We start from the raw sequence: 22,324 nt of genomic DNA, 5'->3' as shown, positions 1-22,324 counted from the left end.
TCCCCAAACTGTCACTTTGGCTCTGATTAAGTTGGTAGGAATTTGTACAGTATACCTGTCTGTCTGACAAAATCTACCTGCGGGTACAAATAAAGTAACCCGAACCTGATGTCTAATTTACTCACATCTCTTTAAAAAAGTGATGATACAAGATTTTGAGTGTGTGCCGACATTGTCACATTCAAAAGCACACTCGTCATTGTCTCGTTGAAAAACAGATGTACACACTTTCACTGTAAGAATCTGAAGTCATCCTGTTCCAGTTTATTGCTCACATTATGCCACTAATGTGTGTGGTGCTTTGAAGCAAATAGATCGTGACAGGATGTTGTGACCATTGCAATCATGGCAATGAACTCGTGGAAGTCGATCTCCAGGTCTCGATTCTGGTCGAGGTCAGCAAAGAGCTCGTCTAGAATTACATCTTCTTTAATTTTCTTTGAAAGGAATATACAGAAAAAGGAAGGGAGTAGGAGGTCAAACTATGCAATTCCATTCATTCTATTCCCAGATTTTTAAAATAATACCATACGTTTAATACCATACACCGATGTTCATCATGCCTTACACACGTGTAATACATTCATTATAGACGTAATATTACTCACTGTAATGAAGTAACTCAGCTCATTATTAATAAGATTTTTGAGCTCATATTTCTTGAGTTTGCATTTGTGGCCGGAGTATTTATGGAAAACTTGGATGATGGTGATCATGGCATTCTCCAGGTCTGACATGTTAATCTGAGATCTGTACGAAAACATTTTCCTTCAGTTAATTTCAAATACACATTTATTAAATTGTGCCTTTTAGTAAACCCTTACCTTTACCCTTACTGTACAATTTGTTCTGTTGTACTGTAGCCACAGCAGAATTAATGGAATTAATTTATTCACAAGGACACTTATAGATGACAATGTCTCATTGAAAAAACATACACTTTCATTGTAATGATAAGTCATCATCCTCTTCAGGCTTAATGTTAACACAGTGCCACACAGCCACTAATGGTTGCATGCTTAGAAGCAAACAGTGTGTGACGTGATCATTGCAATCATGGCAATAAACTCTGTAAAATATAAACACTATTGTAAACATGTATACGTTAGACGTGGATAAAAACCAACACGGATAAACTATATTACCATGCTTTGAATCATGTAATGATGGTGTAGGTGTGATTTAAATAGAATAATATTATTTGTTGTTTATTATGCCAATTTTATTACAAAAAAGTCTTACCTATATGAAGAAACTTTCCTTTTCCGTGGTGTATGCTAGAGATTCTTGCTAGAGACAGCCTGGTAGAGAGACTTTTTGACTGTAGCAAACCACTGGGAAGCTTGCTGTTCTTCTAATGGAGCGTGGTACCAGACTATAGTCTCTGCCTAATATATCCTTAATGGATACCGGTGGCAATGAGAGGCGTTTCTAGACAATCTGAACTGTTCTTCTAATGGACCGTGGTACCAGACTATAGTCTCTGGCTAATATATCCTTAATGGATACCGGTGGCAATGAGAGGCTTTTCTAGACAATCTGAAATCATCTTCTGTTTAATTCATCTGGGAAGAAAGTTATATCCCATGGGTATTAGCTTAATGGACAGGAAATAGCACTTCCCACATCTGTTGAAGGCTGCGGATCATGAAAAACTATTTAAAATCGAATGTGTTTGAGAACCACTTTTTGTCATATGTCCCTAAACTTAGGCAAATCTTAATATCAACCAATACACATAAAGGTTTGACGGTAATATTAAGTCAATCCGACAACTGTGGGCGACGCAAGACTGTAATAAACACAACAAATCATTAAACCGTACTCTGACTAATGACTGGACGGGCTACCTGTCTGTCTACCTACCTACCTGCGTGCACTCAGTGGCGTTACTGTAGTTTTGTGGGAGTGGCTTTGAAGAGGAGGAGGGGGGGGGGGGGGAATTTGTTTGAATCGCGTCAAACAGAGGCTAAAATAACTAGCTTCGCTAATTTCTTGCCTAACCCAGCTTTAAGACCATTGTTAACTAATTAAAACTTGTGTTACAGCATTAATGATTTTTCTACACACCTCTGACTAAACACTTCCGAATGGGCAATGAGATAGCTATGGAAAAGATGTTGCAAAAATATTTCAACGATAAACTACTATAAACGATATAACATTTCACATACTCGATTGATGTTACACTGTTTGGGGCTGCATACTTATATTTGAATGTAGGCTGTTCAGTGTTTGTTTCAGGGAAAGGTTTTTAATCTATGAGAAATGTTTATATTCAATGGAGTGTGCTTTTTAAACTCCGCCCACATCGGCTACGAAGCTTTCTTCTCAGAGGAAAATTTACACCCGCCCTATAATACGAAACATCTGCATCGACGTAATCATTCCAAAGATATTGTAAAACTTTTCGGTTCACAGCTCTGTTTAACGGTAAGGCATTTATTAACGCTATTTGTGTATAAACTGTCATTTCGTGCTTTCTTGGCGACGCGGGAAAGACGTTTGCTCTGCACGACACACAGGAAACTTGCAGCTTGGATACCGACAGGCCAGCTACCAAGGGCAAAGGAAATACCAATACGTTTTAGCGGCAGCCTGAACCTTTTCGGTGAGAGCTATTATTTTGCACCTATTCGTGTGCCTATTCGTATTTTTATTATGACATGCATAGCTTTAGCTCATAGGTGCCGTAAAGACTTGATGTGATGAATTACATGTACTTTATTAGGCTACGTTCAGCCACTGCTGACACCACATTACGAGATAACCGCAATATTTGTTATTAAAATAGTAGGCTATTCTATGTCCCGTTGCAGGCACCCATACCTTTGTGATTTGCTCCTGTGTTTGTTAATATCTTTAGAGAATTCTCAGTGTAACTACATTTTTCAGAGATGTCCTGATTTCATTCTATAGCCTACTTAGATATACCCTAGAGATGGAAAACACAAGCTCACACCCTCTGTCTCTCTCCCCCCCCCCCCCCCCCCCCCCCCCCCCCCCCCCCCCCCCCTTTATCTCTCTCCCCTCTATCTCTCTCGCTCACACATACACACACACACCACAACCTGACCTGCCTTCCTAAACGGCAGTACCAAATCTGTCTTTAGGTCTTTTGAATTGTTCACCTTTTCCCAATCCTTTCACCTCCCATACCCCCATAACTTCTCCTTCATGTTCTTCTTCTGTCTGTCTGTCTCTTTCATTCATGTCTCAGTCATGGCTGATCTGCTGAGACTGCTCCTGCGGGTGGCTGAGAAAGCAGCTAATGTGGCCCGGGTCTGCAGACAAGAGGCCCTTCTCTTTCAGCTGCTCGTTCAAGAGAAGACTGGAAAGGACAAGAACAAAAAGTTTGTTCAGGACTTCAAGACACTGGCAGATGTGGTGATTCAAGAAATGATCCGCCATGATGTTGGAACTCAGGTAAAGCTTAACATTTTCAGAAGCATCATCATTTTATTTTACAATATACTGTGGGTGATTCAAGCCCTAAGCCTTAATTCTTCCCCTTATTTGTTTAGTTTGATGAAATGATTGGCTTTATACATGGCGAAGAGTCAAACAAGTTTGAAAATGGACTAGGTTAGTAATGACAGTTTAATAACAACAGAACATACCTCCAGCATCCCCTTTCTTTTTCTATTGTTGTCATCTGACTAACAGTGTGTGTTCCCACCAGGGGAGAGCGTGACAGTAACAGTATGTGTTACGGAAGAGGAGACAGCAGCTCTCCTGGCTACAGTGTTGGATGGTGACCATATGGCAGCATCTCTTTTGGCTCGGGCCATCCACCAGGATCCAGTGGCAATCACAGACATAAGCACAGAGACCCTCAACATGCCCCTCAGTCCCACAGACCTGGGTATCTGGATAGACCCAATTGGTACCGCCCATTCCTTTGTTAGCCCAAATGCAAAAAGTATGGCAAATCACAGTTGGTCCTTAACATTTTACATTTTAAAATGCAGTGTCCTTTTGTGTGTGTTTTTAGATGCTACCAGTCAGTATATTGAGGGTCGTGAGGAGGTGCTGGTGGAGGGGCATCTGTCTCCATCTGGTCTGCAGTGTGCCCTGGTTCTGATTGGAGTCTACCACCGGGCCACAGGGGAACCTGTCATGGGTGTTATAAACCAGCCCTTTCACCACAAAGATTCAACAGGGGGGTACGTTTTAACCCCAAGCTTTACCATTTGACTGAATTTAAAACTACTTATCTGCTTTTTGAGAATAATTACACTTTTATAGCACTTTTACTTGTTGCTTTCATTGTTGGTAAAAAGGAAAACTGTATAGGCAGTGATATTATTTAAAATGTTCTTGTTTTAGATGGAAGGGACAGCATTTCTGGGGTGTGTCGTATGGGAGCTTCAAGGCCTGCTCAGTGGACCGACCTAAAGACGGAACCAAAGAAAGCACAGGAAGAGGGGGGATATCAGTGGTCCTGAGCTCTAGTGAGAAACAGGCAGTGAAGGAGGCCCTGACCCCACTGTGTGGCCTAGACAGGCTCATGTATGCCTCTGGAGCAGGCTACAAAATCTTGTGTGTAATCCAGGGTCTGGCTGACATCTATGTACTCTCTGAAGGCAGCACCTTCAAGTGGGACTCCTGTGCCCCTCATGCCCTGCTCCGGGCTTTGGGAGGGGGGATGGTTGACCTGGCGGAATGCCTCCGTTCCAGTTCTGGAGAGAGGGGTCATCAAGAAGAACTGACTTACCACCGACCCCTCACAGAGAGCCCTGGGGCAGACCGCTGGGCTAACCAGGGAGGCCTGGTGGCCTATCTAGACAGTAAACTACTCCAAAGAGTCATTCTGGAACTAAAAGGCAAGTTTTAATTGAAGTTGCAATGTTTAGTACAGGTTTAGGCTTGCTGACTGCTAGGATATCTGTGTTTTATATCAACAATGATGTGCAAGTTATTTTTCAAACTGTAGACATGTATATGCAAATGTGAATATTCCTAGAAATTTTAACATTTATTGAACTGTAAACTACTGTATTTGGGATAAATGAATCCTCACATTGTATTGTAAGAGCGTCTGCCAAATTACTAAATGTGTTGAATATGCATTTACAAGTTCACTTGTAATTAGGTAATATATCACATGGCAAAACCTTTTTGAATAATGTGGAAATCTTTCATCAATGGTCAACTGTCTGCAATTCATATGTTTAATAATATATCATGGCAACCCAATAAGATGTGTGGTAAGTACCATAAGTGTATCCTTTTTGACAATAATGGTGTGTGAACAAGGCAAGCGTGGAGAAGAATCAAATGAACCAGTTCAGAATTTGCAAGTCCAGAAAATGCCTTTTATGGAGCAGAGCTGTAAGAGACAGTCTGTATAGAGGCTTTTTCCCCTCTACAAAGCTCTGTGAATTCATCAGGTCACAGAAAAAGCCAAAGGAGGAACATCCACAGCTTCACTCTTGGTTTACAGTAAATTGGGATTAGACCCATTTGAGGTAACAGGATGTACGACTACTACTTTACTGAGTTGACCCTAGATGCATCTGTCACAAAATAAAATGTTGCTCTAAAAGGTTAAATATATAATTACATATATTATAACTTAACAGAAGAACAGAAAAAAACATCAAGATCTAAATTTTTTTTGGTAAATCAACTTTAATATGAAAACCAGAGAAAGCAGAAAATTAACCAAACAGTGATGCTTTATCATTAAATTAAACTTGTTAGCCAACTCACAACTCCACCATCCCTCAGAGAACATCCACATTAAACCCTGATGATTGTCTGATTTTTTGCAATTTTCTTTTTGCATATTCTGTTTGAAATATAAAAATGAAACATTATTCATCTATGTGGTTGGCTCGTTCATTAGCAGGCTCACTTCATAAACGTGCTTCTTCCGACTGCTACTTATACCATAATGTACATTCTTAAGTCAATTAGACATCTAAACATCACAAGTGACATTGTAGCCTAAAATAAAGATTTAATAAAATCTATAATACCTCCATTAAAAAAAATATTGAATGATCACTTGCATTGCAAACATTTTCACCTCAAGGAGAGCAAATTAACATGTGCAACAGGAGACCTTCATCCCACTTTACCAAACAACCACAGAATGACAAAAAGGTGCAATAGAACTGAACTCAAACCAACTATATCAATCTTCTCATTTTAGATTGTTATGTTTAAGCAGAGGTGCTATTCATGACTGGAGATTGACCCCATGCTTTAAATATGAACTAGATGAATAAACTGTTCCAAAATGTTTGACTTTTGAACATAAGACAGGTTATGAATGGAGGAATAAGTTTGGGTGCTATACTCATATTGACAATTTAAGGGAGGAGAGGCAGTGGTGTCTTACCCTTACGCCCTTGGTTTCATAGGACTTTTACAGGCTTGACATCTTGCTTCTAACAAATCATTGTAGTGTTTCAAGACTTATCCCCCGAGCACTGGCTCACATGGCTTCAGTCATGGTCCTCTGATACAGAAAGAGGGTTGTTTCCTGGACACAGTATGCATAATCTCATACTGCTGAATGGATACATGAAATGTTAATGTTCTTTTTATACTTTAGACTTGTATGTCCAGGAAACTTAGCAAGACATGCAGTTTGGTGCAACAGATGAACCCCTCTGTAGTTCTAAATTCTTTATGATACCGTTAAGCCGATAATGTTACAGGATTGAAAACTGTTGTTTACACTCACCAATACCTTTTTGAAAACGTCCTTCTATGTCATGAGCTTGTTTGTCAAATGTTCAATGTTTTGACAGGCATATTGTGCATACAGCATTGGAGCACTGATATCAAAGACTGACAGAGATGCTGATTGATCTCAATTGAAACTTAAATTCAAAGAAAAATTATAAACGTTACAGACAATGAAACTTTCTTTAACTTTCATTCAAAGCAATAAATGGCAGAACAGCAATTGCTCAAATGATAACCTTATTTATCAATTGATCAAAGAAGGCAACGAGTGGAAGGGTGTGCGAGTTAAAGCCACATGGGCAGTCGAGTTGCCCTTAAGAGACTGTTCTCCAAGGCTTGGAGTAGAGCTGTCACTAATGACTACTTTGGTAGTTTACTATTCTGTTGATTTATCTAATGTCTCGGATAAAAATAAAGCGTTATTTAATAAATAAATAAGATTTCCTTTCTAAGCTTCAAGTCCCCACAGCGTCCATGAAAGCCCATTCTACACAATGTAATTGTGAGAAGAAAAAAAACCATTACAATGTGTACAATGTCATTTGGTCTAGAAGATTAGAAATTAGGTCTATAAGACTAGAAAAACGGATTCATTATATCTATAAAATTCAAATTCTGTATATTTGAAAATAAACCAGTGTTTCCAGTGTTTTTCGTAAGTAACTCAATTAATGGACAGAATAGTCCAGTACTAAAAATCGTACTTAGTGACAGCCCTAGTTTGGAGCTTTTTTGATCCATAAATTTGGCTGATTCCAATTGGCCACAATTAGCCCTCTCAACTCCACGTTTCATACAGCAGAAACTGAGAGCTGAAAGGGAGACTAAAGCCAAAAACTAAAAGTAAAAAGTGATAGAACTGTAATGATGCATGCAATGTAGGATTTGGCAGGAAAGTCAGACCTAGAGCATTATGTTGTCCTTATAGCATTAGGCTTGATGTCGGTGGCGGGGCTACAGCACAAAACAACATATTGATAACATGAAATTTGAGTCAATCAACAAAAATGCCACTTCCAAACCCTACAATACTTAACACTTCTACTTCATGGTCCAGTCTTTCCTTTCTCCTTTGGCTGGCTCCTCTGTGTTGGGCAGTCCTGACCACCTGAATCTTCCTGAGTTTTACTCATGTAGGGCAGGTCTGGGTCTACCGACAGCGAAAGGCGAAAGAGACAAACATGGCAACTGTTTGTAGCGTCCCTGTGTTGCTATGGTGACTCATAATTTTGTCCACCGGGTTCACCTCTGGAAGGGCTTCCGAACTTTCTTCCTCCTGCGGGGCGGTTTGCCAGCCTCTGTCCAGGTCTCACTGGGCTCTGGTCTCTGCCCCCCAGGCATGAAGAAGCCAGTCTGAGGTGGGGGTGGTGTGAAGGGTCCACTAGGTCCAGCACCAGGGGGGTGATGGGGGGGCGGTCCTGAGGGGAAAAAGCCCCCATTTGCAGTCAAGTCACTGGGGGGCCCACCCTGGAAGATTCGGTTGAAGAAATCCTGCAAATCAGCAGGGCTGCTTGGGCCTGGTGGATGCTCTGAGGGTGTCCTGGAGGTTAAATAAATAATGATGAGATGGGAAGCATACCTTATGTTCCTAGAAGAGTTCAGTTTGCAGCATCCATCCAAGGACAGCATCCATCTAAACTATGAAAGAGACTCTAAATATGGATGACCTCAGCTATGCTTCATATTTTATTTGTAATTTACATTCTTTTTTATTTCTAGGACCAGAAATGACCATAGTGTTCCCTGAAGTGTCATTATAATCTAAATAAAGCAAATGGGCTCATTTCACTGTCACTTAATGCCCTTGTACTCTGGGGACAAACCGTTGGCGTGCTGAGCTGCCATTGTTCTTGGAGCCAAAGGAGATGTGGTAGGGCACACGGTGTGTGTCAGGAGAGATTCCTATCCTCTGGCAACCAGCCCACTCTGAAAGGGAAGGAGAGGGTGACACTAATTAGTAAGATATTAGAAGCCAACGGCAAAGTCTCATCTGAAATCTAGTGCCCCTGTAAGAGACCAACTCACTTTCACAAAAAAAAGATGGCATGACATAATGCAATTAATACATTTCTAATGGTACCTGTGATGTCATAGACCTTGCCATCCATACAGGCAAAGTATGTGATACGTAGGCCTAGCATGCTGGACTCTGCCCACAGGTCTCCTTCCTCTGCACTGTGACGACGATTACACTCGGCACAGAACCTGGCCTCTGCAGGCTCCCGGTCCATCTCAAACCTCCTGTACACAACAGGCCGGCAATATTTATACAAAGCCAGATTGGTATGTGTTGTAGTAAAAGAAGCTTTACACCAACTTATATTCAGAATATATTGCCACAAGAATGACTTACCTGTGCTTGCCTTCACACTTTGTGCACATCATGGTGTTCATGGCTTCCTTCAAGTCATCCTGTAGTTTGGTGAGGAACTCGTTCATCGACTTTGAGAGTTCCGTTGCTGCCATCCGCTTCCTGTATGGTAACAAACCTATTGTGACGTCCTTGACTTTGCTGTGCAATTGTGGCAATTAGGTATTTCGTCTTGCAATTCAGTATGGCATTTCTATGCTTTGAGTTTGTCTAAACTTACATCTCATACTCTCTTCGTGTGTCTGGGTTACTAACGACATCCCAAGCAGCCCTCAAGACCTTGAAAGCCTCCCCGGCTCGAGGGTGCTTGTTCTTGTCTGGATGGACCTAAAAGAGAAAGATGGATGGAGAAAGAAGAATAGTCCAAAGCACGCTCATTATGAAAGAGACTCCAGTTGGAGCATGTATAGTGATGATTTCTTTACAATTGTATATTGTAACATGTATTAAGACACATTTTCAAGTATTTAAGTTGTATTGCTAATGAAATTTTCCCTAAAGACATACTTGGACAGCCAGCTGTCTGTAGGCCCTCTTCAGCTCTGCTTCAGTGGCATGGGCCTCTACTCCCAGCACTGTAAAGGGGTCCAACTCATCCTCAGGTACAAGAGCTAAGGCCAGCAGTCTGTCCAGCTCCTGTCCAGACTGAAACCTCCCAGTCCCACCAGGTGACTCAGGTGTGGACTCAGGCACCTGTGTTACTCTCCTCTTGAACCAGCCACTAACTCTCTCTGCCATAGAGGCCACTCCTTTCCAGACCCTGGAATCCTGCATGGCAGTCCACACCCGCCTACCCCTTTCACCACCCAGACGCACCAAAGTGTTTTTGGCCCATTGGGTTCCCAGCAGCACCACAGAGCAGAATAACCCAAAGTAGGATGCAGAAGCCTGTTGTGCCCCCCTAATTGACTTCAAACTCGTATTTATTAGGACTGTCACAATATCTCTTGCCCAATCCACTGTGCGCCCTGCGTCTGCCTTCATCCCAGGGAGGTCTGTCATCTTTGCTAGAAGCTGGGACCCGAAGTCATAGAGCACCACCGCTCCTGTCTCAACGCAGACCCCGCAATGGTGCGTCACTGTGACAATAAGCTCCACCACCATATGTATACAGGAAATGCACCAGGGACTGAGCGACTCAGACATTAGCTCCCTCAAGGTCAAGGCCAGTTGGGTGCCCATTCGCCTGCGGCCTCTGCCCTGGTGGTGGTGGTGGTTGCGTCTCCGGGCCTGTTTGTGCCGACCACCGCTAGACGGTAGGGACCCTTTAGGTGGGTAGGATGGGGCAGTGGAGGAAGATGTAGTGTGGCTAGTATGTTCTGTGGTTATCCCCCCTCCACTGTTACGAGGTCTGCCTCTCCTCCCAGCTCCCTCCCTCCTTAATCCAGACTCTCCATTGATGTGCTGCTCCTTTCCGGCTTCATTTTGACTTCCTTCTTCCGCTTCCTCCTCTGTTTCTCTACCCCACAACTCCTGTGGCCCCACTATTGTTTCCGGCTGTATCCCAACTTCCTCTTGAGCCTCTAGAGTCACACGTAACTCAATATTTATGTTCCCAAAAGTGTCCTCAAAGGTGACAGGGCTCTGTGTATCCTGAGGGTTTGATCTGAGATTGTCTGTAAATTCTGCCTCTGGAATAGCCTCATCCAAAACATCAGCCTCATCCTCCCTAGCTTCCCTCTTATCGGGTGTGAACTTGGAAGATGAAAGGGGCACATCTGAGAGGAGGGTTTTTTCAACTCCTGTCAGGCTTTCCATCTCCCCCTCAGCCACGCCTATATCCATCTAACTTTCAGTTTCTCAAATAAAGAGCTAGGACACTACCCACTCTCATTGAAGGTGGTGGCCTTGATTCATTTTCTCAGTTCACGCCTTCACCAAAAGTCCTCAGAGGGGAGAAAGGTCAGAAAAGGATGGCTGCATCCATGAATAGCAGACTCCATCTTTTATAAAGTAAATGCCAATGCAAATGCTTGGCAGATGTTCCAAATAATCAGTCATTACATTTGTTGGATTCCACTGGCCTCATCCAACATCTGAAACTTGCCTGTGAAGAAACATGTAGCTAGTTAGTTTTAACATTACTTACAATCTTAACTTCTAATCAACTTAGGAAAAGCATACTATGACACAGGGAGATAACTACATACCAACTAGATAGCTAGCACTAGCTAACACTCGATAGATTGCCAATTCAAAACAATGTATTTGCTTTCAATTTGAGCAAGTGCTAGCATTAGATATTAATTGCACTGCATGGGGAGGTTTGCCAAAACGTCTTGGTGCTAGATTGGTAGCTTATGCTAGCTTAGTCAGCGTGATGAAACATTTGCATTGTTGAACGTTAGATAGCCCAACTACAGTGTGTTAGCTTTGACTAGCAAGGCGATCCTTCTTGGCCCATAACAAGGCGATGTGACACTGCCCTTTTGTAATTAATGACTTAATTTTTAGATGATCTGCTAGTTAAGAATACGATTTAAGTCTTACTAGTATGTAGCACGAGCGGTTTGTCGTTAAGCTTAGCACGTCACTGCTGTAGTTTCTAAGATTATGTAGCTAGCTAGTGTGTTTATCTCGGGTAAAGCGCAGAGATAATGCCGTTCAAAATATATTCAGTGGAGAGGAACAGATATGGGCTTTGGTGAGCTTGAACCTTGTAAACGTTAAGTAAAATAAAAAAAATAAAAAAGATTAACCCATCTATCCTCTCGTATGAGAACGTAAAGTATTATTACTTGTAAGCGACCATGGTTTAAACCAGTGTCAAAATGTAAACATTGGCGTGCTAAAATGATCTTTGCTCTTCCGACCGTATTGAAAATAATCATAATGTTCTGGTCGAGTCAAAAGGTGAGTTTGTGGATAGCTACATCAGCAATCTAGCTATCCAGCGTTGACACAACCTAATAAGGACAAACGGACACAGCACAGAGTAACTCACTTTTCGCTTCCGTAAAAAATGAAAGGGAGACGAGCGATGACAAATATTTTCTTTCGAGTTCGAACGTTTTAACTTGCTACTAGCTAGCTAGCTAGCGTGCGAGAGTCAGGTCTTATTGCAGTGCAGCCAAGCTCATCGAATAGGATAGCTAGCAGCCTTGGTTTAAGACAAGGCACAACTTAAATCCAACAAGGACTATGTAAATCCGTTTTTGTTCCAACTTACTTCCGTTTTCAATAATTTGTTATTTTCTCAGACAAATATTGTTTACTTTTCAATGGCAGCAGACATTGCCCTTGTTGCATATAGCGAGCGAGCTAGCTTGTGCTACAATGTTTCACTTCCAGGGTAGTACTGGCAACAGACAGCTCATAACCCCGTTTCCGCTGGCACTGCTAACCCTATTACAGTAGGCTGCATTCCTATCCAATCCATGATGCCCGCTATAGCTACACATTTATTATGGTTCTCAAAATACTGTATTAGGTTACGGCTAGAATGGGTATTAGTTCGAGGTCATGAATATTCTAAACGGTTAGATTAACTGAGGGTTGGGAATTAAATTATTATTTGTGGGCCTACCATGTTGGTTTAAGAGGCATAGTTATTTTTCATTCTTTTTTTATTTAAGAGGCATAGTTATTTTTTTCGTTCTTTTTTTATTTTAGTTTACTCCAAATTCTCAGCAAGATAGATTAGGCTACATTCTAAATAATGCCTGTTAGCTTCACGCTTTAGTTTCAATGTTGTCGTCTGCCTCTCCTCAACCTATGAACAACACATCTTTCTGCCCAGGGGTAGGACTGTAGCCATAATTGTGTTTAGCCTTGTTGATAGGCTATAAATAGACTGTAGCCGAGCTTGCTGGTAATGCGTACATGAGAAGGTGTAAGCGGTACCGCCCTTATTCACAATACGTGACTGTCAACTCCGGACCTACCAGGAGGGACAGTTTAGGCCATTAGGTCTCCTCTAAGCGTAGGCCCTATCCACAGAATGTTAATTCTTGTTATTAGACAACTTGGGAGTTTGGGGTGTGGATACATGCTTCTACGCCCATCACCAGCGACCCGAGCACAAGGAGGGGCCTGAAACAATGGCGCTTTGTGCAACCTCCTTGGGATTATCCAGCGCATAACAATGTAAACCATCACTTAAAATAAAATCCTATTCAACCCAATTTAAGTCTTTTGATGTCTAACAACTTGGCAATGTGATGATCATTTTGCTTATATTTTTGAATAAATATAATATAGTAATATATCCAAATACACCTACATCTCCTTTTAACAAAGATGTTACATCCTACATAACCTCCTCTGATTCCACGCAGCTATGATGCCTGTTGCATCATCGGGGAATCCCCTGTCCATAGGCCCAATGCTCTGCCCCTGTCTTGTCTGCGTCATGCGGAGAATACCCAAACCATCGGGAAACTGTCCTCTTGTTGCTGCCCAACGCTGATGTCCAAGTGATCAGCATTTTATAGGCCTGTGCATGAAATGACATTGAATTAGTACTCAGGAAAATGATCCCACAATATTTTCCATGTTATCTTCAGTATGTAGGCATGTTAAATATAGGCTTACCTACTTTAGGCTACATTGACACGGAAAGCAAATAAATAAAATCGGTGAATTGAAGGGTTAACAAAATATCGGTCTTTCAAGCCCCCGCCGCCCACACCACTAATTTGAAAACCGCCTCTTTTACCGGGAGAGGAAAGCTCTTTTTCGGTCAGATGGCGTGCTGCAGTCCGCCCCCAGTTTTCTCGCACCCACACAGCCAGCAAAACGGCAGCCAGGAACCAATACGGTGCGCCGGGGGAGGATTTATGCCAACGAATTCAGACGAGTTACAATACGCTCAGGGAATTAGCTGATAACTTGGAGCCGTCTAAGTGGGAAAGAAAAAGATATCGCGTAAAACACTGAATAATACAACATTGTAAGCCTACCCTACTTGGATATTGTTGTGGTCTTTCGCCAATAGTGTAGCGTAATAACAGGCTAGCTACATGCTATTGCAAATGAGGGTAGCGTGGTCTGGGTATCATTTTAAGCATTAAGCAAAAAAGTTATTTTGCGTGATATTAATATTTTGTCTTTTGCCATTAAAGCATAGGTTATTATACTGGCTAACACTGCACAAGATTGGTTGTTGGAAACGAATAGCCATAAGGGGTCGATCTCTTCAAACAATCCATTCGTCGGACCTAGAGGTAAGATAAGTTTGTACACTCCTGTTATGGTTTGAATATTTTATGGATCCCGAAACCTTATTATAAAACTTCAATGTTTCTGGGACATGTGCCATTGCCAATAAAGTCTATTGTTGATTTCCAAATGTGTTCGGGTTTAGGAACTCTCTGTTCCTAGATGTTACTTTACTGGTCTGATTTCTGACAGACAAGCGGGATATATATTTAAAACGTTTGTCAGCGGACCAATACATTTTTACGTGATTGTGGACCTGGTTGTGTGACAATACAATATTAAGTTGTTTTGTGCATAGTGACAAAATAAGCACAAAGAGAATTTGAGCAGATTGGTCTCAAATTCTCTATTATTAATAATAGGCTACTGACAAGGATTTTAGTAACAACCCCACACATTTTGATAGCCTATCCAAAGTAGAGATACTGTTACAATAGCCTCTACACCCTCCTATCCTCTAATTCCTTTCTAGTCCTGTGCCATGTCTCTGCCACGCACACTGGGGGAGTTGCAGCTGTACAGGGTTTTGCAGAGGGCCAATTTACTGGCATACTACGACACCTTCATCCAGCAGGGCGGTGATGATGTTCAGCAGCTCTGTGAGGCTGCAGAGGACGAGTTTTTGGAGATCATGGCACTAGTAGGCATGGCCACCAAGCCACTACATGTGCGCAGACTGCAAAAGGCCCTCCGGGACTGGGCAGCTAACCCCACCCTCTTCAACCAGCCACTAGCTAATGTGTCTTTAGGTGGCATCCCACTGTTTAAGGTGGAGGGGACGGGCACAAGTGGGGTGGCAGCAGGAGGACACAAGAAGTCCCTAAGCAACGGCCAGCCAGGATCACCATGTGAGAGGGAGGACAGGGCATGCCTAACCCCACTACACAGTGGGAGTCCTAGAAGCCCCTGTTCTCAGGCCTCTCCACTGCCTCCAGACACACATTACAGGGACAAGCTGTCCCCCATGGATCCTCACTGGCTCAGTCCTGAGCCGGACGGAAACAGTGCCTCTGCTTCTGCATCAGGGTTGGAGGAGGAGCAGCCCAGCCCACCCCTGCTCCTTCAATGTCCCCCAGGTCCCTCCACACCCCCTGCCTCCTCCTCCCTCACGCCAGTCCTATCAGCCTGGCCTGGGGGCCAGCTGGATGGGGAAACAGCTCGGGCCGTGGGGGAAAGTGTGGAGAGGCTCCTGAGGACCCTGCCCAGGTCAGACCCTGGAGAGGTGAAAACACTGCTGAGGATGAACAAGAAGATGGCCAAAACAGTCGGTCATATCTTCAAAATGGCACCCCAGGATATGGCCAAAGAGGAGGAGATCCGCAAGTATAGTCTCATTTATGGGCGCTTCGACTCCAAGAGGAGAGAGGGCAAGCAGCTCACACACCACGAGGTGAGGCCGACCATTCAAATGCTGGTCCTTCAAACATGTAGCTTCCTTACCTGTGTGTGATTGTGTGTAGATGTTACAGCCATACAGTAGGCGTTTCCCTATATTCTGCCTTCTTCCTTTGTAATATTTTACCCAATCAATGTATTTTGTCTACAGCTGATCATAAATGAAGCTGCTGCCCAGTTCTGTATTCGTGACAATGCCCTTCTACTGAGACGGGTGGAGCTCTTTTCATTGGCTAGACAGGTGGCGAGAGAATGTGCCTACACCTCTACGCTAAAGCATACCAGGTGAGGGAGCTAGCATGTTTTGTGAAGGGGTTTCCCACCCTGTGATGACCTTCACACTGTTTTTTTTTCCAGCCTCAATTCAGGATTGTGTGTTGTTTGTATGCTTTTGTTGTAGCAACACAATGCTACTTACACTTAGCTGCATGTCTAAAAATAACATGCTTAATATGCTTATAAAACATCAGATATGTAAAATGTTAGAAATTAAATAATGTATACATATTTATATTTGGATGAATAGAAACACTCAATTTTGATATACACCAGGCTTTTTATACCAAAGCAAAAAAATAAAAATAATTGTATTATTCATTGTATTCTTAATTGCAGGACAAGTGCAGATGACTGCAGCTTGTTGCCGCAAAAAAGAGTAAAACATGAGGTAAATGATCTCAGCATCGCTATGCCTTTTCTATAGATTACTGAAGTAAGATGTGCACTGGACACAGGTATCGGCCAAAGTTCAATTAGATGCATCTCCATAATGTTTAACCCCATCAGTTCCCAGGATCACACACAAATTCTACTAAGACATTGCTTTAGCAAAAACAAGCATGCCACTTTTATCCTGAGTCATGCAAAAGCACTAAAGTGTCCCATGCCATATTTAACTTCAGACATGTGAGTGGATTAGACAGGCATAAGCAACTTGTTAATTCCAACAACAGTATATCAATATCAACCATATTAACATATTTTATAGGGGGTCAGATGGCTTAGTGGTTAGGGAATCAAGCTATTAATCATAAGGTTGCTGGTTCGATTCCCGGCCATGCCAAATGATGTTGTGTCCTTGGGCAAGGCACTTCACCCTACTTGCCTCGGGGGAATGTCCCTGTACTTACTGTAAGTCGTTCTGGATAAGAGCGTCTGCTAAATGACAAAATGTAAATATTCAAAGACAGTTAGTGACAGATTCATTTCTTAGTTTGTTTGAATATCACCCAATTGTGCAATGCATGAATCCAGGTGATCGTGTCTGAGTGTGTTTCATCACTGCATGGAGTGGAGGGCTCAGAAGGCGGGGCTCAGAGGGCTGATGAGGACAGCTTGTCTGGAGAAAGCCTGGACAGTTTAACACAAGGTACTGTCTCCAGACCGCTCAAGCAACATTGTAAACTGAATGTAGTGTCGTACAGTAGATATTAAAAGTATGTAACATTGACAAGTGTTACTTGAATCATATTTCATTCCCAGACATTCTTTATGTGTTTATATATGTCACAGAGCCCCGTTGACAATAAGAACCATATAATTAACCAAACAGTGTGTCCGAACTGTCAGCTTTGTCAAAAAGATGACTGCTTGAAAATGGCATTCACACCTAATCCTGTCTGTCTCATAGACGTAGGCTCACAGTGCAACCAATCTCCATCCCCCCGCCCCCCCACCGACACCTCCATCCCTGCCAACTGGAGTCGCCATCTCATGCAACAAACGCTTATGGATGAAGGGCTGCGATTGGCTATGATGGTGTCACATGACCGGGCTGGCAAGGTCAGCCTAGGGTCTGAGGGGAAACATTTCACAGGTGACTTTTTGAATTACAAATACTAGGTTTTTCTAAACCTAGGGAAAAAAAGGACCATAATACAAATACTCTGTCCACTGTCCGTTAAAACAGGAAATAGGAAATTGTAGAAGAATGGGTTGACACCATTTGTCAATAGTTCAAAGGTCAAATTAAGGTTTCCTGTTCCCTCTTGATATCTACTTCAAGTATCTTGTGTTAAACCAAAGTGAGTCACAGCATCTCGATTATGACACCTCCCACCATGCAGGACTCAGTAACATGGACAAAGACAAATTGCAGACTATAAAGGAAAGGAAAGGGAGAAGGGGATGAGTGACAAATAGAAAAAAGCTACAACTGGGACTATGAAACTTGTAGAAAGTAAGTTGCTCATTGGGTTATCACCTCGATTGTATACAAAATTTGAGTTATAATTCTTGTCAAATGCTAATGATTCTGAATCTAATATTGGTAGCATTGAGTTGTCACAGCATGGGGGATACTGGGGAAAAAGAAAAACTACAGAGAGAGGGGGGGGGGGGGGGGGGGGGGGGGGGGGGTGCTAGAGGAAGTGCTGTGGGGGCGTAAAAAATCGGAAACCCCCCTCCCTCCTCCCCCACCAGCAGTTTACGTCAGAGTGTGCTAGGCGTGTGGGCAGGAGGGCGGGTTGGATGGAGAGAGGGGGCGAAGGAGTGGGAGGTAATTGGAGGGGCGTTGCATTGACTCACCAAGCGACAGAGAACCAAAATAAAACCTGTGGGCAGGGAAATGGCACAGGCTTTTTAATACCTCTCTCCCTTTACTTAAGAAGAGGGGGAAAACAACTAAAATGACGTGTTTCATTTCTGTATGATGTTGGTCTCCCTTGCTTTGCTCATCTGTTTATGTCACTCACTCATGGTTTATGTCTCCTTTCTGTTTCACTGAATGTTAACAAAAACTTATCTTCACATTCTGAACTACTATCTGATCTAATATACCACTGTATTAAAGACAAAAATCACATATTGTCTCACTCAACATTGTAAAATGTGTTCAGTTGGATTTAAGTGATAGATTGAACTCTAGCGGCAACTAATCCAAATATGTGCATATTTACAGTGGCTCAGTTGTATATTGCACTGAGAGGTTTGATGGATATGATGTTGAGTGAGTTGGACATTGCTTGATGGTGTTTATCTTTCCTCCCACAGACTACGACGGCAAGGCAGAAAGAAGAGGCTCAGTAGCAGCATGCAGGAGTAGCAGTCCTGGCAGTACCAAAGATGACTCGGACCAGGGGGGGAAGTGAAACCCCCTCATTGAGAAGCTCTTTATGACCCTGCCTTTCGACTGCACTAAAAATCTGGAGAATGACCAACTGAACAGGTTCCCCGCTGTTCTTTACCCACTGACGTTCATGAGGACCAGGTCAGTCCTGATCACCTAACTATGTATGTCTGAATCTGAGAATTCTGGGACAGACAACCTAAGCCTATGAACATTGTGACCTCCAGTGTTGCACCTGTGTAACATGTCACCAGATTTACCTCCTGTATATACCAAGACCCAGTCCAATCATGTTGGTGGATTTGCCTCATACTATCACAAGACCACAATAACACTCATCAACTTGTAGGAGGCAAACACTGTCACACAATTCTGCGGATGATCTCAACGTTTCCTTTTTAAATGTAATCCCCCCGTAATCCCTTTCCCAGTACACCTTCAGAAAATGGATGCAAAATAATTAACTCTAACTTTTGGTGCTATTTTTGTTCTGTTGACAGTACAGTTGTTGCTGAAGAAGGAAAAAATATATTCCGACTGTACAGACAATTGAGGCAAATATGAGGCTGTGAGGAACATGTGAGGATGTTTCACAGATGCAGATTGCACGTTCAGTTTTTGTTTCTCCATTAGGACTGAACATAAACCTTGTCTGTGAAACATGCCCACTTTTTTGAGTGTCAGATATTTGATTTGTGTGGTAACTACAGAGGATTTAAGTGTTAAGACTAGAACATCATATTCCCAAATAATGTTATCAAGTAAATTGCAGCAACTGTCCCTACAGCGACACCCACTTAAACCATATTTACTGGGGTGGGTGTTTATAAACCCATGTTAATAACAGTAAGCCTTTTGATAATATTTGTTGGAGAGCAAACTTTCCTTTTGTTAACTAAGTATAATACCTTGCGGCAATGTGAAGTGGAATAATCTTCCAATGTTTTATTTTTGATACAGTATTTGTCATACCACAGACTCGTGTGATTTAAAGGATTTCAGATTGTAAAGTAATTAAGTTATTTAAAGCAACTTCATCTGATTAAGTAAGCAATTAGACCAATTACGAAAAAATTAATTTTGACATTTAGATTTGAAGGTAGTCAGTTTATAAATCATCACTATTTTCTTTCAGCATTAAACAATATCTTCAGTTTCTCATGTAAAAAAAGATTATTTATTTTGTTAAAACTCAATAAATGTTATTTTGTGGTTTAAATAAAGTTTCTTCAAGTGGAATAATTTCAGTGGGCAGACACCAGAAATGACCGTTTTTGAAGTTTCTGATCAACTATATGACAACAGGACAGTTTTGCGTCATTCAGGGGTTGCCAACATCTAAATAGAATCAATAGACACACCAAGCCCGCACAGTCATATTCCCACTCTCCCCCCACTATCACAGCCATCAACACCACCCCCGCTCTGCCGACTTGTTTGTTCCTTCCAGTTCTGCGCCAACTGTTAATCCTGTACTGACGATGCCTGCATGACTCACCTGGAGTTCTGATGTCACCAGCTCAACTCACTGCATGTCCGCTCACATACCCCACCGCACCCGCACAAGAGAACGTAAGACTAAATATAACGAGTGGCAGGTCAACGAGTGCATCTATGTCCTTCAGCATCTCTGCTCTGATTGTATGGAACCTACACTATAACAATGTTGATTTATTCATTGTCAATACATGCAAGACCTACTCTAGCCCTTTCAAGTGTAAAATGTTATAAACACATACAGGTCGATGAAACAATCAAATGTAGGAATAAACAACAAATACAAAAATACATTCTGGTATTTATATTTCATTCTTTTTTGTACCTGCATGAGGACTGTCACACTTATTACTTATCACACATAATATCACTGTACTATATTAAAAATTTGTTTGTGATAATATAATGCTATGAGGAATTAGTGCCCTCTAGTGTACATCCACATTTTCACTAAAAAGGCATTAATAAACAGGAACAACAACAAAATGCTTAAAAAGACATTTTACTATTTTAACTAGGAGTGGAATATCATTTTCTAGAATCTATGATTAAAAGATGTAGAATCAGGAGATATCACAATTCTGTCAGTCTAAGGGATATGTGTGTCGAGGTGTCGAAGGAAATCTCCTTTGGTGGTGGTGTGTCCGGGGAACACAGCTTGGCAGAAATCACACACCTGAGACTGCAGGGCCAGCTCTGACATCAGCATCCCCCCATTCACAGTGAGAAAATCACTGTCCAGGTAGGAACCACACAGCCTAGGGATCTGGTGATTGGGGGAACAGAGAACATATGGGAAGTACATTTAATGTAAGGTTTGCAGCAGTAATTTAAGAAGTACAAGACTCTTATCAAATAGAGGATAAGAGCCAAAGAGTTATATGACAATAATGGGGGCCTATTATGGAGCACAGAGATGCTGCAAGGGGGGGAGGAATGGCAGAGAACCCCAGTCCAGTGCAATCAACAACAAAACATGTCAGAGGAGACACCTACCCTATACATTCGTGTTGGATCATCACTCAACAGTTGATCAATTTGTCTTTTATCCCTGGAGGAATGAGAAGTCCTTGACGCTGTGTTACATCCAGGAGGATCCAGGTCTACAAAGACAGGGGCTTTGAAGGCATTTTTTTCTATTCCTGGGTAGGTCCCATACAGCTGTAATCTTTCCATATCCCTTGCAAGAACATTAGAGATTGTGCCCACAACTTCAGATGACCCTAAACCATGGAGCTGGTTGTGACATGGGGCCAGTTGAGATTCTGAAAATTCAGAGATTGGTTTAGCTTTCTCCTGGGTACACTGGACTGGGATTGACACCATGTCCTTAAGACCTCCACCTGGAACAGAGCCACCTGCCAAAATCCAGACAAACGTCTTTGAGACAGTGCATTTTTATTACTATTCAACATTCAGTATATATCTGATTTAATGGTTTTATTGTTTAGACCTAAAAATCCATTTATCAATCTGTTACAGTTTGAGAACTACACCTTGTCTCTTCAGCGCCTCTGTTAGCTGCTGTAGAAGAGCAGCCTGTTTCAGACATAACGATCGTAGACGCAGGAACTCCTGGTAAAGCACGGTGTACGCACCCTCCATTCCTATCACTGCAGTCTACACAATGACGAAAAACATTGACGTCATTAAACCATATGAGTATTTTATTTCTTTACTGAAAAAGTCGTTTTTAACTATGTAGCCTTCATAAATCCTGCGGGGGTTAAGGTTAGCTAAGCGAAGTAACTATATAGGCTACACTTTTTTTCTTTATCACATTTCGACTAGGCCTACTCTTAAGTTTCAGTATAATCCCATCAAGGTCTTTACTAGTCTGGACCAATTGAAGAAACAGTTTACATCATTTTCATTTACTTGACCTGTCCTAAATGATAAACGATTGAATTAAAGGTGGAATAAAAACTATGAACAGATGAAAAATACATCACTTACGAACAATACTTCAATTCAAATGCGACAGAATTGTAAAATGCTTCAAACGCCCTTCTTTCTTTTCATAACTTGCGTTGTTCTTGCCTGACAAGTTACCACCGAAACAGGAACTTCAGCCTGCGAACAAGGCGAATTCCATTGCAACCGGGTTACCAGTTGTAATGAAAGGAGAACAG

The 22,324-nt window shown here is 42.1% G+C and overlaps 5 protein-coding genes across 10 annotated transcripts; 2 read left to right on the top strand and 3 right to left on the bottom strand.

Moving 5' to 3' along the window:
- Nucleotides 1–239: 239 nt before the first annotated feature.
- On the bottom strand, nucleotides 240–2,954 carry LOC124471640 (protein S100-B-like). The gene is made up of 4 exons (XM_047026207.1): nucleotides 2,830–2,954; nucleotides 1,243–1,565; nucleotides 609–750; nucleotides 240–437 (listed from the first exon to the last, which is right to left on the bottom strand). The coding sequence occupies exons 3-4, from the start codon at nucleotides 735–737 to the stop codon at nucleotides 285–287; spliced, it is 282 nt and encodes a 93-aa protein (XP_046882163.1). The 5' UTR covers nucleotides 738–750; nucleotides 1,243–1,565; nucleotides 2,830–2,954; the 3' UTR covers nucleotides 240–284.
- inpp1 (inositol polyphosphate-1-phosphatase) lies at nucleotides 1,949–5,767 on the top strand. The gene is made up of 7 exons (XM_047026145.1): nucleotides 1,949–2,433; nucleotides 2,526–2,611; nucleotides 3,221–3,426; nucleotides 3,525–3,585; nucleotides 3,683–3,886; nucleotides 3,995–4,166; nucleotides 4,330–5,767. The coding sequence occupies exons 3-7, from the start codon at nucleotides 3,223–3,225 to the stop codon at nucleotides 4,835–4,837; spliced, it is 1,149 nt and encodes a 382-aa protein (XP_046882101.1). The 5' UTR covers nucleotides 1,949–2,433; nucleotides 2,526–2,611; nucleotides 3,221–3,222; the 3' UTR covers nucleotides 4,838–5,767.
- Nucleotides 5,615–13,700, bottom strand: dnajc14 (DnaJ (Hsp40) homolog, subfamily C, member 14). Of its 4 annotated transcripts, XM_047026060.1 has the most exons (8): nucleotides 13,607–13,700; nucleotides 13,296–13,508; nucleotides 9,581–11,120; nucleotides 9,294–9,400; nucleotides 9,056–9,175; nucleotides 8,783–8,943; nucleotides 8,526–8,628; nucleotides 5,615–8,242 (listed from the first exon to the last, which is right to left on the bottom strand). In XM_047026060.1, exons 3-8 carry the CDS (start codon nucleotides 10,856–10,858, stop codon nucleotides 7,945–7,947), a joined length of 2,067 nt encoding a protein of 688 aa, XP_046882016.1. In that variant the 5' UTR covers nucleotides 10,859–11,120; nucleotides 13,296–13,508; nucleotides 13,607–13,700; the 3' UTR covers nucleotides 5,615–7,944. The 4 variants fall into 4 exon arrangements, with proteins under 4 accessions (XP_046882016.1, XP_046882014.1, XP_046882015.1 ...); XM_047026058.1 differs by lacking the exons at nucleotides 13,296–13,508; nucleotides 13,607–13,700 and adding an exon at nucleotides 12,018–12,393; XM_047026059.1 differs by lacking the exons at nucleotides 13,296–13,508; nucleotides 13,607–13,700 and adding an exon at nucleotides 12,243–12,393.
- Nucleotides 13,701–13,794: 94 nt separating this feature from the next.
- Nucleotides 13,795–19,914, top strand: nab2 (NGFI-A binding protein 2 (EGR1 binding protein 2)). 2 transcript variants are annotated; one of them, XM_047026109.1, is made up of 8 exons: nucleotides 13,795–13,964; nucleotides 14,137–14,238; nucleotides 14,706–15,623; nucleotides 15,780–15,913; nucleotides 16,244–16,295; nucleotides 16,883–16,997; nucleotides 17,259–17,410; nucleotides 18,620–19,914. In XM_047026109.1, the coding sequence occupies exons 3-8, from the start codon at nucleotides 14,715–14,717 to the stop codon at nucleotides 18,653–18,655; spliced, it is 1,398 nt and encodes a 465-aa protein (XP_046882065.1). In that variant the 5' UTR covers nucleotides 13,795–13,964; nucleotides 14,137–14,238; nucleotides 14,706–14,714; the 3' UTR covers nucleotides 18,656–19,914. The 2 variants fall into 2 exon arrangements, with proteins under 2 accessions (XP_046882065.1, XP_046882064.1); XM_047026108.1 differs by having other exon boundaries at nucleotides 13,798–13,964; nucleotides 17,259–17,444.
- Nucleotides 19,582–22,314, bottom strand: zgc:113184 (uncharacterized protein LOC553745 homolog). 2 transcript variants are annotated; one of them, XM_047026184.1, is made up of 4 exons: nucleotides 22,149–22,314; nucleotides 21,689–21,812; nucleotides 21,189–21,550; nucleotides 19,582–20,958 (listed from the first exon to the last, which is right to left on the bottom strand). In XM_047026184.1, exons 2-4 carry the CDS (start codon nucleotides 21,795–21,797, stop codon nucleotides 20,782–20,784), a joined length of 648 nt encoding a protein of 215 aa, XP_046882140.1. In that variant the 5' UTR covers nucleotides 21,798–21,812; nucleotides 22,149–22,314; the 3' UTR covers nucleotides 19,582–20,781. The 2 variants fall into 2 exon arrangements, with proteins under 2 accessions (XP_046882140.1, XP_046882141.1); XM_047026185.1 differs by having other exon boundaries at nucleotides 21,189–21,457; nucleotides 22,149–22,308.
- Between the last annotated feature and the right edge of the window lie 10 nt (nucleotides 22,315–22,324).

This window comes from Hypomesus transpacificus, chromosome 9, assembly GCF_021917145.1.
Source record: "Hypomesus transpacificus isolate Combined female chromosome 9, fHypTra1, whole genome shotgun sequence".
NCBI classification, from domain to species: Eukaryota; Metazoa; Chordata; class Actinopteri; order Osmeriformes; family Osmeridae; genus Hypomesus; species Hypomesus transpacificus.
Note: the sequence above shows the minus strand (reverse complement) of the source record. Positions and strands in the feature narration are given on the sequence as shown.